Source organism: Salvia hispanica, chromosome 5 (genome assembly GCF_029641045.1).
Source record: "Salvia hispanica isolate PSC_SH4W2 chromosome 5, Shi_PSC_v1, whole genome shotgun sequence".
Classification (NCBI taxonomy): domain Eukaryota; kingdom Viridiplantae; phylum Streptophyta; class Magnoliopsida; order Lamiales; family Lamiaceae; genus Salvia; species Salvia hispanica.
In genome coordinates this window covers 43,488,507-43,507,715 of record NC_142696.1, presented here as the reverse complement: position 1 = coordinate 43,507,715, position 19,209 = coordinate 43,488,507, and the positions used below count along the sequence as shown (strand labels likewise).

At 34.1% G+C, this 19,209-nt stretch overlaps 2 protein-coding genes, 1 long non-coding RNA gene and 1 other non-coding gene across 10 annotated transcripts; 2 read left to right on the top strand and 2 right to left on the bottom strand.

The window, feature by feature from the left end:
* Positions 1-10: 10 nt before the first annotated feature.
* Positions 11-2,512, bottom strand: LOC125189226 (mediator of RNA polymerase II transcription subunit 22a-like). Its single transcript, XM_048086515.2, has 4 exons — positions 2,242-2,512; positions 1,806-2,000; positions 751-816; positions 11-383 (listed from the first exon to the last, which is right to left on the bottom strand). The coding sequence occupies exons 2-4, from the start codon at positions 1,971-1,973 to the stop codon at positions 153-155; spliced, it is 465 nt and encodes a 154-aa protein (XP_047942472.1). The 5' UTR covers positions 1,974-2,000; positions 2,242-2,512; the 3' UTR covers positions 11-152.
* On the bottom strand, positions 2,361-2,463 carry LOC125191483 (U6 spliceosomal RNA). Its single transcript, XR_007171161.2, has one exon. It is a non-coding gene; the product is annotated as a U6 spliceosomal RNA (small nuclear RNA).
* A 1,971-nt stretch (positions 2,513-4,483) lies between the features above and the next one.
* On the top strand, positions 4,484-8,159 carry LOC125186002 (bHLH transcription factor RHL1-like). The gene is made up of 7 exons (XM_089057978.1): positions 4,484-4,941; positions 5,010-5,102; positions 5,240-5,365; positions 5,539-5,604; positions 6,182-6,251; positions 6,364-6,428; positions 7,688-8,159. Exons 1-7 carry the CDS (start codon positions 4,609-4,611, stop codon positions 7,871-7,873), a joined length of 939 nt encoding a protein of 312 aa, XP_088914104.1. The 5' UTR covers positions 4,484-4,608; the 3' UTR covers positions 7,874-8,159.
* A 4,443-nt stretch (positions 8,160-12,602) lies between these two features.
* Positions 12,603-17,384, top strand: LOC125190477 (uncharacterized). Of its 7 annotated transcripts, none has more exons than XR_007170921.2 (4): positions 12,618-14,231; positions 14,374-14,408; positions 16,690-16,911; positions 17,050-17,384. It is a non-coding gene; the product is annotated as an uncharacterized LOC125190477 (long non-coding RNA). The 7 variants fall into 7 exon arrangements; XR_007170920.2 differs by having other exon boundaries at positions 12,619-14,231; positions 16,670-16,911; XR_016130817.1 differs by having other exon boundaries at positions 12,603-12,736; positions 12,816-16,911.
* Positions 17,385-19,209: the final 1,825 nt, after the last annotated feature.

Sequence of the window (19,209 nt, the reverse complement as noted above, 5' to 3'; positions counted from 1 at the left end):
ATCGAACATGTAAAGGTTATAGACAAATATCATATCATTGCACCTTCACATACATAAAAATTAAGCCCTGCACTTGCACCAAAATTAATGCTACGAATCAATAAAAATGCTACAGCCAAATTCTCATACAACATACATTTCGAGGACTTGTTTCAAGGTTGAGGCGTTCTAATTGTGGAAGAGTAGTAATGGTGCTCGAGCTCCTTCAGGCTAGCAGCTGTCTCTTCTCCAATTCTAGTCAATATGCTATTTGTATCTTCCGTCAGCTTATTGAGCTCATCAGTTCTTTGGTCTACGTGATCGTTAAGAGACGCAAACCCGGAGAAGACTGCTGTCTGTTTCAGCTCGGACACCAGCTTCAGCAGAGAATCAGCAGCTTGAACCTGACATTTGTGTCCCCAATTAGTCAAGCATAGAGCAAGCGGAAGAGAGAATAAATGGTGAGGAATTGATAGAACTATTCAATATGGCACTGTATACTTAATGATGTTGTTTCATGGAAGAACTAAAAAATGACCGAATAATTATACTGTAAAGAATATCAGTGCCTGGAAAATCTTGTTCATTTGGGTTTTGGCACTACGTATTAAAGCACTACTGTTGCAGCATTTCTTAAAAATTTCAGTTCACAAAGAGTCATGGTGCTCGTACCAGTTGGCATGCTCTAGCATTTTAAGTAGAAGAACAATGGATATCAGAAATCTACAACACTGACGTTATAAGGGAAGTAGTTCTAACAATATCCCTTACCATTCTGGCAGCGCGCATCTCCATCATGAAAGATTCTTGGGAGTTTCGCACTGGTGGATCATTAACCTGAAGTGTATGATTTCCATCACATGTGCATTCATCGCAAAAGCTAATTTTTAGCTAAATCAAATTCTCAAATTTCAAATGTATTTGAGCAAGAGGCATGGCAAAAATCTAAAAAGACTTATATAAGGGGTAAGGTAAAGTAAAGTGTGAAAGAACAAAGTTATGGAGTTAGTCGACCACATAACCTCTTATTAAAGTGTATGTAAGGAACTCAATAATAGTTGCAAAACCATATATCCATTTTCTTTAAACAGAATAAAAGGTTCCTAAATCTTTATATATTTTCTTTCCAGGGCAGGAGTCTAACTTCTCCCAATTTTTTGTCTATTTACGGGTTCATGACTCATCAACACACTAAACTTGATTTTTTATTGAAATGGTAAAAAGAAAAATGAGTGATTCCTCATAAACTAGATATGTATTACAGAAGATCTGCCAACTGTACCAATCCATTTATTGAAGACACTCCATAGCAAATTGGTTGCCTACATTGATAGAGAGAAAACACTAATAGGTGTAAGAACCTGAGCCCTCAAGTAGACCAGCTAAACTGGCAGAGATACACCGGTAAATGATCATACTGTTTTTCCAAATATCTAGGCGGTGCATCAAGTTTAGGCAGACACGATATCTTCAATGTCAATAACAATAATAACAACAATCAACTCTGCAGTGATATACCAGTCAATTATCATTACTGTCCATCTGGTTCACAAAATTCTTTAGGGATCATCAGCATTTTGGATGGAAAGCAAATTAATCCAAGTCTAGCATCTAGAATCAAATTTCTGCTCACTGTTTCACTACTTAAATGATCCCGACTCTCTACAAAGGGATATATTGGATACATGAAGCTGCAAAAAGCCTAGAAGGATAAACATACAAAACGAATCTGAATTCGGAGTTGAAATATGTTATTTTCCTATGGCAAAGAAAAAAGCATACAAACACAGACATATCCATGAGTAGAGATATTAGACTAAGCATACCCGAGCTACATTAACCAGGAATCCAAAATTATCGATGAGACCTCCAACATCTGTATCTACCCTTTGCAAAAGGGTTTTCTGCTTCTGCGCCGCTGCAGCTGCGGCAGCAGCAGTCGGCCCAGCAACGCCGCCAGCTCCACCTCCCATCCCCCCTCCTCCTTTGTTCATTTTCAACAACTAAAATACGCAATTAATCTGTAGAAGCAAACCAGAATCATAAAATTGGATGCATAAACGATTCAATAGCCAAGTAGTAGTCCAACACCGCATCAAATTTTCATAAAAACACAAAAATACAAAACCCAAATCTTCACACTGGGGCTGGATTTGAGCATTAAAGGAACATAATTCCTTCGCTTATGTAACACACATAATTTTACATGTTCGAAGAAACACAAAATTGAAACGCCGTTAAGAAATTGGAGTGAGCACATACCGTTAGGGTTCTAAAAATTGGGGGAAATGCTGAATCGCTGCCAGTGATCGCTTCTTCCAGATTTTTTTGATCTTAGGGCAAAAAAGGGCAAAATACAAATCCGAAAACACTAATTAAAAAAAAATTTGGACCATTTCTCGATTTATGCGTGTCATCCTTGCGCAGGGGCCATGCTAATCTTCTCTGTATCGTTCCAATTTTATCGGATGTCCCCGAAGGGACAACACTTCTTGCTGTTTTCGCAACTATAAACCTCAGCTAAAGCTTGTGAGTGTTCGATGTGGGAAAAATGAAAGTTATGCCACTCCTGTGTTGGGCTTCGAGCCTTGGCCCATCAAATTTAATTCTACACCAATATTTTAAAATTGGATCCACGTAACTTATAAACGTAATTCTTTTAAATTCATCATTTTCTATACACTAGTTTGACAGCCACTTAATGTTGTGGTTGATTCATCTACTTTGGTGTTCGCGTTTGTAAATATATTGTAATGATACTTTCAATAAAAAGATATACTCCTACTTACTATTTACTATTATGACAGTGTTTTAGACAACACATTAACATGAAATTAGTATCCACTTTAGTTTAGTACTACTATATAATATTGATTCTTATAATATCTTAATAATTTCAAGATAATAACTGATCATATTGTACTTATTTATTGACCAAAGAATTTAAATATACATGTTTTATCACTTCATGACATTAATTAAATCTTGCTATATCAATTGACGAGTAACCCAGATTTGCTGAAAATTGCATTGCATCAAATCAAAAGTTAAATAAAATTGCAGCAAATACGAAAAATTTGGGAGTTAATAAACAATATATGAGACGAATTTTGGACTAATAACAATGAGACGAATTTTAAATTTCCTATAACATGTAACCTGTCAAAATAATTTGAGAACTGAATATTACAAACTATAGAATTATAACAGATTTTATAACATGGAATTCCGAAATTTAAATTAAATAATTGATATAATCATATTAATTGTGTAGCATTTCGCAGACTTGCGATGATATTAAATTATTTGGAATTTCAATGACTAACTAAGGTTTGATCATCATTTTATTTGGGTTAACCAATCACATGTAACTTGTCACTATAATCTTGTCTAAAACTTAAAAGTATTTTAGTTCAGAGTATTACTTTTTCCGTCACATAAAAAAATCACAATACAAAATTTTAGAAGGTTTTATTTTGTGTGTTAAATAGACATAAAAAATATAATTTTTATATTAACAAAAAAGATAATTTTTTTAAAGATGAAAATGTGACATTTTTAGTTGGATAAACTAAAAATAAAAATGAGATAGTATCTTTTAAAGGAGGAGGAAGTATTTTTTATAGAGTATAATCGACCAAAACTGAGTTTTGTAAGTTTTGAGCATGTGTCTCATTTAACGTTTGAATGGTTATAACTGAGTTAGAATCATCCTCTCACATATGCCACCTTTAATAGCTTAATATTGATGTGAATAAAATAATTTCACATTTTCATATGTTTTTATACTCACAATAAACATGTAGTATTTCCCTTCATAGGTGGAGAGTCGAGTAAACGGACTTGGGACGAAGTTTGGATTATGAAGAAGCCCACACCATGCACAGACACACAGTGCGGCAGTCTTTCGCCTGCATGGCCGTGCACATACTAACACTGACGGAACGGATCCAACGGTCAATAAAAGGGTACAATTATAACCCCATATATATTAATGTAGATATGACATAAATTTTACATAAAGGATTGGTGGTCTAGTAGTAGATTATGTTATTTCTCGGCCGTTGACCAGAGTTTGAATTTCACTCCCCTGTATTCTCATTGTACTTTTATATAACTGGTTTTAACTTTTATATTTTGTGGATTTTAAGTACAGTAGTACATAGGTAGTTTATGGAGTACTATATTTTATTGTTTTTTTATATTTTATCACACCTATATTTTTATATTATTAGAATTTTTTGAATTTGAGTATTTAAGATATACAATTAAATACTACTACTATTTAGTTTTATTGTGTTAAGTATTTATTTAATAAAACCGGTACCCCCAATTTAAAATTTATGGATCCACCACGAGATAAATGATTGTTTAATTATTTTATTTGAAATATCACATTAAGTGGTTTTCCTAAATGTTCACAATAAATAGGCCAACAAGAAGTATATGGGCCGTGAATATAGTCTATAAATTTGTTAGGCCCAGTTGGATTCCAAATCATTTTTGCACAAAAACAAAACATTCCCGAATTCCCAAACCCCAAACTTGATACTCTGCTCCCTGTCTCCTCTCTCGCTGACTTCCCTCTCACCAACTCCAATCCCCACTCAGATTCCGCCGATTGACTCCATGAACAACCTAAACTCTCTCTTGAACCAGCAGCAAATGTCATCTCTCCACGACGACTCCCAATTCGATCCGCCCCCCTCGCACGACGACTTCCTCCAGCAAATGCTATCCATGAATTCCCCCGCCGCCGCCGCCTTCCCCTGGGCCGACGACCAGCACCACCAGATCAGCGCTAGAGCGATGATGCTCCAGCAGCAGTTATTCCTCTCCCGCAGCCTCGCCGACGCCAACGATCTCCGCTCCCCCACGGAAGCCGCCAACGCCTTCTTCCCCCTTCCCCGAGGCGATCGCGACGACGTCGTTGACGGCCCCTCCTTCAAGCCTGATATCGCGGTCGGCTTTTTTAATTGTTTACGCGTCGTTGACAAAATTGATGCTGATTAATTTATTAATTGATGCAGGAAAATGATGCCTCCATTCAAGCTCTCTTCAATGGCTTCACCGGCTCCCTAGGTCAGACTACAAATCAGGATCAGCATTTCACTCACTCTCAGGTTTGCCCTACAATTTCCTTTTGCAGTCAATAATTATGCAAAATTGGCAACTGATCTAAATCCAATTTTATCATTTTCTCAGATCCTATTTTCCCCCCTCTACTAATATAAATTACTAAAACGTCGAATTATTACAGGCTGAGAGTTTTGGTGCGTCGGCGTCTGCGGCGGCGCCAAGCCAACCGTCGGCGACTGGGCAGCCGCGGCAGCGGGTGAGGGCCAGGCGAGGGCAGGCCACCGACCCTCACAGTATAGCCGAAAGGGTGAGTGTTTGTTGAAGGCACTTTTAAAAAAAAAATCATTTTCCTTTGGATTATTATTATTGTCGTTTTTATAATAATTAGTAGTATTAAATTATTAAATGTGTTCTGGTATTTGTTGAGCGAATATTTGGTTTTGATTTTTCCTGCTTTCCGGTGAAACCAAATATGGGCAGTTGAGAAGGGAGCGAATTGCGGAGAGAATGAAGGCTTTACAGGAGCTTGTACCCAATGCTAACCGGGTAATACTTTCATTTTTCTTTTTTATTTGAAACCAAATATTTTCTCGATTTTATTTTTCTTGCACGACTCAGTTTCGGAATTCCATTCATTAACTAACATAAATACATGTAAAAAAGTAAATAAATATTTTACTCCATATCACTGTATGTGGAAGAAACTTCGTGTGGCGAGCGATAAGCTGACAGCTTTTAACAAGAACCCATTTTTTAAAATTTTGAAAATTCTTCTTACTCTCGAGAAGACGCTAATCTGGTTAAATCAATCCAGCGGCACGTGCTGTTTTGTGAATGATTAGCATAGAAGTCACATGTGGCACGTGTCGATTGGAGAAAGTGTTTGGCAGAGGAAATCATTATCAGCTGATGCTGACTCAGGGGGAGTTGTTAATAATTAATCACTTTAATAATGATGGGGCTTATGATTTAATAAGCCTCGGGATAGGGGAGGAAGGAATTATTAATTGGATAAAAAATTGTTTGGAATATTGGGTAGGAAGATTTTTGAATAATTTATGAGATGATAATCTTTGGTACACTGAAAGATTAGCTTTATTAATTTTACATTATTGGTTGACAGACGGACAAAGCCTCCATGTTGGATGAGATCATCGACTATGTCAAATTTCTACGCCTCCAAGTCAAAGTACCTCTCCTCTCTCTCTCTCTCTCAATCTGCAAATTACTTTTTTGATTAAGATTATTTTTTAATTAATAATTTAATATAGATGTATTTAACCAAATGTTATTACGTGTAGGTACTGAGTACGAGCAGATTAGGCGGGGTTGGAGCTGTCGCCCCATTAATTGGTGATGCATCCTCTCAGGTAATGTAAAATACATTTATTTAGAGATAAACATGATTTAGTTGAAATGAAAAAGTGATTAGGGAATGGTCTTATTCTGGAGAATATGGGGAAGGGGCTATTTAATAGATTTAAATAGTTATGTCGTCATATAGGCTAAAAGTTTTATCATGAGTTGGACGAATTAAATGAAATTGCGTTATCGTATTTAATAACTGTGACAAGAAAAGAAGTTGCGTGTCTTAGGCTAGAAGTTGTAATCTTTTGGGGAAAAGAGCATTATATAAAGCAAAAAAAAGCAGATGTAGCCATAGAAAATCTGAAAATCCCCATCTTCCAAAATTATGAAGTGAAAACCCCACGTGTTAAGACAAAATTCCGCACACAATCTCATTAATAAAATGATTAATACTTTTATGTTTAAATTGGTATTCTTACACTTGATTAGTTGAACAAAAGGAGAACTTTTGATGAAGTTTTTCACTCCTTTTGTTGTAAATTTTGACAAGCTTAGTATAAAATCATTACATTTCCTAAAAGCTAGTACTAGGTTATATAATTCACAGAAATACTTTATTACCATTCTACTTATATTTTAGTTTAGATGTAACAGACATTTATAAGGTCAATTAAGAGTAGTGAGTGTTACTATTTTGGAGGTGTTTCTACTTACCTTTAAGCCATACTTTCTCTTGCATATTCATCTTTCAAAAAATATGTATTGATAAAGAAACCCAACCCCACGAGTGGTTGTTATCCGTACGTATTAAAATAAATTTGAATTATCTCCATTTCCATGTTGAACCAGAAAACAACAAAACCAAAAGGTAGCACGCGTGCCACTTTTCAGATACCACCTCATATTCTCACCCCTCCTTTAAACGCCTTTTTTATTCATACCAAAACCCCTTTCTCCCCACTTTGGAGTGACAAATCTGACCCAATTTTATCTTCAAATATTACTCCCTATTTTTGCTCTCTCAACTTCAACTAGTTACATCCTGAATTTGCACGAAACCTCATATGAATTCCACCAAATATTAGGTCCACTTGTTAAACTTCCTAATTTTATTCTCTTTAATTTTTACAAGGAATCTAACACTCATAATCATTACCCCATCAACATACATTCAGTTTACACTAGATGATAATTTGGAAACAGGCTTGTGTATCATATTTAAGCTACATATCTCAATAAGCATAACCTATTTCTGTAATATATGTTACTACTTGCCTAGAAATATGCACACGCTAAAAGTTGGGTGGTGTGATGACTGCAGGGAAAGAAGGATAACGGAGGCGACATGGCTGAAAAGGAAGGAATGGCGACGGCAGAGCAGAAGGTGGCGAAGCTTCTAGAGGAGGACATGGGTTCTGCCATGCAGTATCTTCAAGGAAAGGGTCTTTGCCTCATGCCCATTTCTCTCGCCACCTCCATTTCCTCCTCCACCCAAACCTCTTCTTAACGGAGAGGCGAGGCCACAGACTCTAAACCATTCCGCCCTCATTTGTGGAGGAGAACCTACCTCAAATATGCTACTCCACTTTTCTTTTCAAATCGTAATTGAGTTTCGTGCACATTTGTTTCGCCACTGGCACTGCCATCGTATTTTTATTTCTTTAATTACTTCCCTTTGAAGCCTAACTTCATTGAAGATTAGTTAGTAGTTTTGAATATGTTTTGGGTTGGACTAAATTTCATAATATGCTAACGAACCGTGACATTTTAACTCAAATATAATTTCTTAAATATATGTAATTGTTTAAAGTAGTATTATCAATAGTAACATATATCCTTCTATGAAATAGCTAAATCGAGTGGGCCTGTCTGTAATTCACAGTACAGAGTGTGATGGGCCATTTTCATCGACGGAACATGGTGGCAGCCCACATTATATTAAAAATCTATCGATGTCTTAGTCATCCAAATATATGCCTTTTTAAATCTTTTTTGGAGTATTGGCTAATAATTCCATCTTGTGTAACTCACATGATCACATCGACTATAAAAAATTATCAGACCGCACTAGAACGAAATTAAATCCCACGGTCCATTATAACTTTTTCTGAGTTTTATCTATGCTTCACATCTTGTATTTTGTTTTAAAATATTTCTAACTTCAAATACATCTAGTTTTCAGCATTTTATATTAACATTTATTGGTACACAATTCAATGACTGAAATCTGATTTCTGAGCAGTATGAGGTGAACTTTTTAGTAAAAAGTGACTAATAGTGCTACATGTCTCCATTTTTAGCGTAATCCAGAAAACGCCCCTAATTTATGTTGGAACTGGCAGCAGAAGCGCTCACATAAATCAATCACATAATAATCAGATCTATTTAGCAGATTATTTAGACAAAATCTATTCGCGTAATTATCACATGTATCATGCTCATAACTTAAATTAATCATGCTTTAAGAATATTGAAACCTAAAACATGCTTTTCTACGGAGCAGAAAAATACTTAATTAATTCTCCAAAGAATTGAAGATGGCTAGCTTCTTCTCCACGTGATGCTTTGAGTACTAGACCACAAATCTTCTCTCTGGTTCCCGAACTGTATCCCAATATCAGTGTGGGCTGATCTTACTAGAATACTAGGACTTAAATAAAGAAGACAGAATAAATCCTTTTGGGAATAGGAGAGGAATTCGAAAATCTCCTCAGCTGGGGAAGGGAATTTTCGAAAATTACAATAATGAAAATTGTGTTCTTTCTGTCTCCTTTATTCTCCTATTTATATTAAGTTCCTTTTGGGTCCAGACAGGGATCTATGGAAGGTTTTGGATATGGGCTCATCCAATTTACTTTTTACTAATTAAATTGAACCCACAATTTAATATAAGTTATAATTGAAATATTACGAGCAACCACTACAGAAGTAATATTGAACTCTCCTCATCCAAATCCGAAATTACAAGTAATCCGGGTTTCCGTTTAACTTTTATTTCCCGTGCTTAAGATTAAAATTAATTAATTAATGTCTGCTATTGACTTAATTAATTAACTTCTTATTATTTTCAAGAGTGGACTTAGCATGAAACGCTTATTTATTATTCATAGAGTAATCAAACTCCAACTAGCTAGGTTCTGAATAATAAAACCTTGTTTCACGCTCCTCTTGAGGACATTATCAAACGAGACTCAGCTCGTGCACGATTCAATATAATAGCAATCCTAGCACCGCTAGATATTGATCACCACTACCCAATATATCAGGATAATTGGGTTACGAAAAACCCACACCATTTGATAAGTCAAAGTAGTGCATAATCAATACCGTATGCTCAATGCTAACCTACATTGATTAAGAAATAAATATTTATCAAGACCTCGCCTTTCAGTAGATAGCCTAAGGGCAAGTCTTGCTGTTAGATCCGTTCAGTGCTATACCACACCAATGTCATCTGATTTCAGTAAGGTTTAGAAATATGCGGACTGACATTGCAACCTTTCTCGATGGATAGTCAAATTCCAACTAGGTTGTGAAATTCATCTTTTTATTTGTTTAGAACTGACTGTGTTACCTTAAAGTGGACGACGCCCACAACCGGTCTACTAAAACAAAGACTTAGACTTTGTTAAGTTAACTTATACATTTAAACATGCATTAACATCCATTAAATGTAAAACATAACAACATTATGACAAAAACAATCTGTTTTATTTATTGAAAAATAAAATAAGAGTTTTACAGTATTCAATCACTCGAAACGTGATTTCTAGTATACAAACTCTAACAATTTAAACACTCCCGTAAAAAATAACCAACTTTTAAGTATTTAATTTAATAGAGTATACTGTAAAAATCACCAACTTTTAAGTATTTAATTTAATAGAGTATACTGTAAAAATCACCAACGTTAAAACTTCCTCATAAAATGTCTCACTATAAAAATTCTGATGACACATGGTGGATTCCGCGGTGCGGCCCAGTTGGCCCGAGAGTCCAGATTTGTCTCGTTACATTCCAATCGATTTTAAGTAGATGTCGCATTGTTTAAATTTTAAAATCATATTTGTATAATATATATAGTACTCCATACAATGCATGGCTTAAATAACTTTTCAGAAAATTAATTGAAAATTTGAAACATCAGTATATAATACTTAAGATACTACTATTCTTTCTAATTCATATTCAACGTCTTAATACGAGTGGTTCATTTCCTTTTTTGGTATTCTTTCTCTTACTTATTTTCTCCATAATTTATTATTTCTCAAATTTTATTCTCTTCACTTAAATAATAAAATCTCAAATCAAATCACTTAGTCAAAGACGGAAAAATACAAAGAAAAACAATCACGCTTTAGCATATTATAATGTTTAAAAAATACTAACGTAATAATTGTAAAATAATAGATTGTAATATTTGGATAAATTACTTTTATGCAACATTAGCAGTAGAATCTCCAATGCTATTTACTTCCTCATTATAACTAAAATTTCCAATCATTCACGACTAGATACTCTTGATACAACAAAATGAAGTACAATTTTCCATAAAAAAATTCTCTCCATCCACCAAATAATGTCTACATTTTTCATTTTAGTCCATCCATAAAATATTGTCCATTCTGTTTATTTTCGTTACGGACTTGACTCGAACTTGATTCATTTGGACCCAACTCGAACATGGGTCATCCAAGACCTGACCAATTCACCTCGACTTTGGTATCATTTGTTAGATTGTTTTTGGGTCTTTCCAAAAGACCTCACGCTAATTAAAATTGTGCAATACTTATATAGCTTTCAACTTTCTTCAATCATCGTACGTTGGATGAGTGACATTATTGTTAGTTTCATTAAAATTGTCATAAATCAATTACTCTAAGCATATATCTCAGACTTCACCAATAAAATATAGGCAATTTTGTATATATTCATTACAATGCACTTTTAAGAGTTAAACAATTTCCAAACAAATACTCCCTCCGTTCCATTTTAAGAGTCCCGGTTGAGTTCGGCACGAGTTTTAAAATATATATAGGAAAGTTGGTGAAAAAAGATAGTTGAATGTGAGTCCTACTTTTATATATTAGTTATATGATACAATGTGAGTGGAAAAAGGTGAGTGGAATGTGGGGCCTACCAACTATGAAATATTCTAATCGGGACTCCTAAAGTAGGACATCCGAAAGTAGTAAACTGGTACTCCTAAAGTGGGACGAAGGGAGTATATTATTTACCCTGAAAATTTGTTACTTATTTCTATTTTTATTTATCCAAATTTATCCCCTTTTACTTTTACTATTTTTGGTAGTGGACCATACATATTTTATTATTCCCTCTATCCCTGAAAGTTTGTCCCATTTTTCTATTTTTGTCCGTCCCACAAAATTTGTCTCATTCGCTTTTTACCATTTTGACAGTGGACCTCATATTCCACTAACTCATTTCTACTCACATTTTATTATAAAACTAATACTACTATAAAAGTAGAACCTACATTCCACCAACTTTTTCAACTCATTTTTCGTTACATTTTTTAAAATCCGTGTCAGATCAACGTGGGACAACATTGGGAGACAAAAGGAGTATAAAAGTAAGACCGACATTCCCCTAACTTTTACTCCATATACTAGTGGACCCTACACCCCCCCTAATATACTCCCTTCGTCCAAAAAAATAGTCTCATACGGCACGAGTTTTAATAAGAAATTGGTAAAGTAAGTGCGATGAGGAGAAAAAAATGATAAAGTAAGAAAGATAGGGAGAAAAAATAGGTAAAGTATAAGAGAGGGGAAAAAGTGAGAAAAGTGTGAGAATTTTTCACTTTAAGAAATAAGACTATTTTTGTGGAAATCTCAAAATGGAAAAAATAAACTATTTTTTATAGAAGGGGGAGTATAAAAGTAGGACTTACATTTTATTAATTTTCTTAACACATTTAATAATAACATTTATTAAAATCCATACCGAAACACTGACAATAATAATCGAAATTTAGCTAAGATGAAGCTCAACATACACAAAGAAAAGTAAGTTTAATTATATACGTTTATAAGTAGTATATATAGTAGTAGTAGTTGAAATAGTAATCCTGAGAGAAAATGTATATTTCCTGATTTGTCCTAATTATTTTGGTGCGCTACAATTGATGGACCAGAAAATATCGACACGCAACTACAAAAACAATCAAGTGGTGGGGATGCAAAGTCACATGCCCTCGTCACTCTCTCACCCACATATCGCCTCAAACATAAATATGCTAACAGCTCTCAATTTGCAGAGCATGCAAAGACAAAACCAGAGAGAGAAGAGATCTATTGTGATGATAGCCGTAAATATGCAAAAAGATTACTTTGCTGAAAAGTTGAAAGTACATTGTGTATGATTGTTGACTATCCAATCACCTCCACACTCCACAAAACCCTAATACTAATTATTGTTTTTCTCAGATCTGAAGCCATTGATTCAGCTCGTGAGATCAAAATTGGTGTGTGTGGTGCAGTGAGGAGATGGGGAAGGGGAGTTTGCAGAGTCATGACAGAAGAGAGTGAGCACACGCAGGCATTTCTATAATCAGTATATATATTTGTTTAGACGTGTGCTCACTTCTCTTTCTGTCATAAAACTTTCCACTCCCACTTTTTTCCATCATTACTACTTTCACTGCACCACCTATTTCAAGATTGGCCTCTTTCTGTGTGTTTATTCATTAATTCAAGAGATAATTATCAAGGGAAATAGGCAGAACATCTCAAGTGTCACACGCCTCACTCTGCAAAACACACCTACACACAGTGAGATTTTTTTTTAGAAGAACATTTTCGCAAAATGTATATGAAAGTTTGAATCTTGAAACCCTCTTAGCTCTATCTCATGTAAATTGTCTTTTCAAGTTATCTTTTTTGTATAATTAATTCATGTGGAAGCAAATTTCGTTGATCTAGTTATGACTTAGATTACAAATTGAAAATAAAAGTTTGAATCTTGATGAAGCCCTCTTAACTAGGTTTATCTAATGTATATCGTTTATTCAAATTATCTTTTTCACTGTTGTTTTGTTCTCTCTTTTATGTTGGAGGAAATTTCTGATCATATGTATCAAATCATGAAAATAAATTGTAGATCTTGAAACCCTTTTTACTACCTCTATGTATATGTTTCTTCAAATCATCTTTTTGACAATTTTTTTTTTTTGTATTTTTATGTGGAAGAAAATGAAATTAAAGCCTGAATTTTTTTTTTTTTTTTTTATTAGCAAAGTCTTGAATCTTAATACAAGTAGTAGTAGTATATAATTAATTATTGTAGGATAGAGGTTATGCAGTGATTAGATTGCTACTACTTTCATTTTTAAAAAAAAATTTATACTCAGAGGCGTGACTTTTGATGTTGTCATTGTTGGAGTTGAAGATTTGGTAAGGTACGCCTGGCCACTGTTCTGAAATAACGGCAAAGTGTTTGTTGGTTTCATTTGAGCCATACTCATTTTCCTCATTAAAATACTTTATCAACAAAAAAATCAACATTTATGCCATACCCAAGTTCAAATTAATTCTTAGAGAGCAATATCTGGATTTTTTTGGCTTTTAGATTTAGAAAAATTGATTCTTTTGTATCTTCGCCTCTACAGAAAATATGGGATTTGTGATTACATTACCATATTTTATGTGATTTGTTCGTTCCAACCACATTGGTTTTCTGGGTTTGTTTCTCTCTTGAAATTGGTTATGGTAACCACTCCTTTCCTATGAAGCTTGGGTGCAGCCCAGAAAAATAAAAGGTTTTTTTAGTACTCCATTTCATATGTGAAGCTGATGCGCATAGAATTATGGGTGTCATCAAGAATGAAAATTTTTCTTACACAGGTTAGGAATATTGGATCTTTTTATTATATGGAGTACTATTTATTTATTTTGTTTCCTTACTGCAAGAATCCCCTCTAATAGATTTGGTTAATTCCGTTTCTATATTTTTTTCTTACTTTCTTGCAATCAATTTCTTGGACAGCCCTTGTTGCTGGAGGCTGAAAGTTGATTTTCCAGGTATTCTCTTTTCATGTTAATTTTATTACTATTTGTCACAGAATATTCGAGATTTGTAGGAAGCAAGTGATGCTGCTGAAAAAGAAACTCCCGAAAGTTAATTGCTTAGTTAGTGTTTGTTTTATGTAAACTAGCTAATCTGATTTTAAAGCTCCACTTTGGGTGTGTTACTGATTTTTCTTTTGTGTGTTACTGAACTATCTTTTTGGCTTTATTATCCTGCTATTTGGTGCATGTTCTTTCATGATAGATTTGGAACACAATTATGTTTGTTGGTATATTTAATCGTTATACTCCATAAAGATATCTATCTATGTATAGGTTGAATTGTGGTTCAGAACCTATGAAGAGAAACTGCTGATGGATAAGGTTTCTTATGGATATTCAAATTTTATAGACTATTAGGATGCATTGATCAATTTTTGTGTTGCTAGTAAGTTCCCTTATGAATTGAAAAAAAAAGATTACCTAATGTTGGCTTTTGTTCTAACTGGAACGTCCTTGATAAAGGCTTCCATGAATTTGTGTATATGTGGAGGATACCTAAAGATTGTCATAAATCAAATCTTGATGCCCATAGTTTATTACAACATCTTGCTTTTTTTCAGCATCTAATTTTGTTGATGTTTTCAGTCATATTATACCCCTTCCATCCACAAAATATAGAGCAATTGGTGTATGGCACGAGTTTTTAATGTAGAATTGGTAAAGTAAGAGAGAAGGGAAAAAAGTTAGAGAGAAGGAGAAAAAGTAAGTAAGAAGTAGTGTTAGTGGAATGATGTGTGAGGTTATTATTTGTTGAAAACTTTCCATAAATGAATGTGCTCTATTTTTTGTGGACGGCCAAAAATGGTAAATGTGCCCTATTTTTTTGTGGACGGAGGGAGTATAACATATGAAGAATTTTTGCTTGTCACAAAGTTTTGTAAAAATTGTTTTTTCAAAGGTTGGGATAGTTCTCTGAAGTATTTAAGAGCGAATCACATTATCCCAATCAAATGGAGTAGTACAATTCTTGGTCTTCTCAGTAATCCACCAGCTATCAGTTTTCATCGATATGCATCACCTCAAGGATATACTCTTATATTAGAAAAGAACGTATCAACTGAATAAGCGAGTATGTAATGTACAATTATATATGGCACTCATATTTACTAGCTTTATGTTGGAAACTTGATGTGTACCTTGTTGTCGTCACTGGCTCACTTAAATTGTTATTCTTCTTCTTTCTCTTTGAATGAGCTAGTGTTTAGAAGGTAATACAATATCTTAACTTGTGTCGCTTATCTTATCATTTGTTATATGGAATGGATGCGTCATGCAGGAAAAGATTGAAGTATAAATTTTCTTTTAAGGTTGTTAGGCTTATTTTTGTTGCAGCCTCGGGCAGATCTCACTGAGTTATTTTGAGTTTCTTTTGTTCTTTATGGAGTTAGGAAGGGCGTGGAGTTGGAGTTGACGGGACTTGTTGTGTGGGGTGATTTTATTATTTTCGTTTGAAGTATGATTCTAGAAAAATCTCTTGCTTGGGAAAAATAAAGCATTCTAGCATCTTGTGTTTCCTTAAGTATCTTTGAACTGCATAGAACCCAATTTCAATATGCTAATAATTGACCGTTGTTTTGAACCTGAACTTGTTTTCGTATCTTCCCTTTTTTATCAATCGTCTGTGAACTATATATGTTTGAATTTAAAAACCATCATTATCCATATTCGTTTAGTATTTATTAGGAGACGTTCAACGGTGCACTAAGACCACGCTCTATGTTAAGAGATCTAGTCGGCATACATTTTGGATGGACTAATATTTTCGTTCACCGATATCCAAGCCAGACATGAATCTGGGTTTCCTTTAGTGGGAGGTCCTCATCATCTTTACTCTACTTTACATATAAGGATAACACTATTACTAGTACATAATCTGATTTGCTTTTCTTTAATTTCATCAAGTTAACAAAATAATGGAACAAAAAATTCTCCAGTTAGAAATATGCTGCATTTTGATGTCTCACTTTTTACTTCCATACTTGATCTCTCAATTTGTTTACATTTAATTATCTAATTTGAGTTAATTCTTCACTCTCCTCTACATAGGTTTCTCATGCTTGGCTTATTTAGTGGATCCATTTTTTTAAAAATTGATTGATTCCTTGTACAATGCACAAATACTGTTATTTATATATATGAGAGAAAAATTGAGTTTGATTGACTGTCTGCCTTTTATGTTATGATCATCTGATTGATTCTAATATCAAGTTTAGTGCGATGCTTGACTGAATAGATTATGATGGAAGAATCAAGTGGTAATACCAAAGATCTGTTTGGTGAAATCTCTGATTCCAACAGCTGCAGTGTAATCGGTGTGGCATCCTTGCACGACCCAAGGGCCTCTGGCTAGGTTGAGGTTTCTCTTCGAGAAGAAGCTCACGCCTAGAGACGCTGGCAAGCTCAGTTGGCTTGTCATTCCCAAGAAGTTTGCTGTCCTAAAATCCTTCCCTGTCAGGTAGGGAAAGAGGTACATAGCGTTGTTCATGATATCGAGCTTCTGTTCTTAGATCGTTCTATGCAATCTTGGAAGATTCGATATTGTTATTGGAAGAGTAGCCAAAGCTTTGAGTTAACTAAGGGTTAATTGGAACAGGTTTGTGATCAAGGGATAGGATTATTTTATCTTCTTATGAAGAGAAATACTATTGGTGTTGATGGAGATGAAGGCAGTAGATGTCATTGAGAGAATGGATACTGACAATGTACAAGTGAAGGAATATGTACTCTCTCTTTGGTGTAAAGGCCTTAAACTATTTGGCGTCGAAATTGTGTAGTCGACAGCAAAGTTGGTTAAGTTGCCCTTTTCATTCTTATTATTTTCCTAATTGCAATTATATATTTTGATTTGGAATAAAGGCTTGATTGTAAGACTCCATTCGTCAACGAAAAGTTTAATTATGAAAAAACAATTGTTCAACGTTGTTTTCATCGCATGATCTGAATTGACAAAAAGTCAAATATTTTCTACTATTAAGTCACAGTTCCAACTTTTTATTATTAGTTAGAAACACACTCGTTAATATTTCATAAAACTTTCCATACACAGATATACTAGCTACTGCATACGTTTCTTATTTTTTGCATATATATGATCCTTAATTTTCTTCTTCTTTTGAAGGTACTACCAAAAAATATGACTAAGTTATTTTTTAATGCAATTAAGAATGTTAATTTGTGTCTATAAATAAAAAAAATGTCTTTATTGTTAATATCTCAACTAATATTAGTGAATACAAATAGAACTGCTTAAAAAGGATTATTTTTCAAAAAAATTCAAAGCAAATCTATTTTTTTATCATTCAAAGATAAGTTTTTTTTTTTATAGTGAAGGAAACAAACTTGTAATTAATTCAAACTCCTTGACCAAGGAGGAAACCCTAAAGTTGAAGACAACTCAAAGACGCAAGAAGTCAAGAATTAGCAAGCTCATGAGATCATATGGAAAATTACCGAATACAAAATCCAAAAAAATAATTCCATCACTTCGTCAATTCATGTTAGTAATATTCTAGTTTGGCTGAGATGGGCCAAAGTAGCGCCCAATTGGTATTTAAACACTATGATCATTTAAAGTTTACATATTTTAAACAATAAAATAATCAATTCGCAATTTAAGTATATATACGTGATCATCAACATATTCATGTGGTACGTTCAAGGTTAGTTTACACTTTACATAGTCAAGTCATAATCAATTTGCGAAATCGAAGATGTCGATGGCCTAATTTGTGTGATTAGGTAAACTCCTGCATCATATTAGTATCATGTAGTGAATATTCTGATTTCTGAAGTAAATCAAAACTCAGTGACGAATTGCAAAGATAATTCAGTTACTTGAATCATAAATATTTTAACAAGAATGTAAATAACACTTGATTTTTAAGTGAAGGGTCTTTTTGAACTCTATGGAACGAAATTTTACATTTTACACTAAAGTTTATGAAAAGAAATTATTAGTATATCTAATTAGTAGAATAAAATGTAAAGATAGAATTGTTAATAATTGCTCCCACTTATACATATTGGAGGTCCATAAATTTGTGGCCTGCGCACAAGCACACATATTTCCCCTTGTCCAGAAAAAATAATATTTTCCGTTCGTTACGCCGTAATAAAAGCCATGACGCAATTAAACTAAGTTGAAATTAATTATTAACTTCAACTCTTAGCATTCTTAATTGTGCATTAGTATATATGTGGTTATGATTCACTGTTAAGCGTATAGACGAAACTCTAATTGTATAATCGAAGAAAATTATTAGTAAAATCGAAGAGAATGAACTGGAATGAATAAAGACGGAAATTGCAATGAAAGATGCAGTTGAAACTGGGGGTGGGGAATACCAAAATTATCGTACCGAAAATATCAATTTTTCAGTATACCGTAGTTTTTGGTACGTTATTGATAGTCTCAGGTTTTGATCTCGTGTTGTATTAAATTAAGTGGTGCGTCCAACTGATCAGGATGAAAGTCCTAACCTAGCTGAGTCGTTGGCACGATGACCGGAACCTGGTGTATGAAACAAATTTCCTCAACCCACTTCTACTGGCTAGTTTAGTGGAGGTAAGGGTCGAATCCCATAGAGATGGACACGTTCGGATAATCGCGGTAATAATCTGGGAAGGTTTTGGTTAGCTACCACGCTTTTGGGTTGAGGTTTTATCTAGACGGAAACTAAAGATGGTACTCTACTGACTAGTGGGAGTGAAAGTGACTGACATGTGGTTGTGTACGTGAAAGTAGGGGACAAAG

Excerpts from the sequence above, each read along its gene's own strand:
- LOC125189226 (XM_048086515.2), bottom strand. The coding sequence starts at position 1,973 with ATGAACAAAGGAGGAGGGGGGATGGGAGGTGGAGCTGGCGGCGTTGCT. Across the intron at positions 817-1,805 it reads TCCTGGTTAATGTAGCTCGG|GTTAATGATCCACCAGTGCG; the intron begins GTATGCTTAGTC and ends CATACACTTCAG. Across the intron at positions 384-750 it reads AGATGCGCGCTGCCAGAATG|GTTCAAGCTGCTGATTCTCT; the intron begins GTAAGGGATATT and ends CACAAATGTCAG.
- LOC125186002 (XM_089057978.1), top strand. The coding sequence starts at position 4,609 with ATGAACAACCTAAACTCTCTCTTGAACCAGCAGCAAATGTCATCTCTC. Across the intron at positions 5,605-6,181 it reads TTGTACCCAATGCTAACCGG|ACGGACAAAGCCTCCATGTT; the intron begins GTAATACTTTCA and ends ATTGGTTGACAG. Across the intron at positions 6,252-6,363 it reads ACGCCTCCAAGTCAAAGTAC|TGAGTACGAGCAGATTAGGC; the intron begins CTCTCCTCTCTC and ends ACGTGTAGGTAC.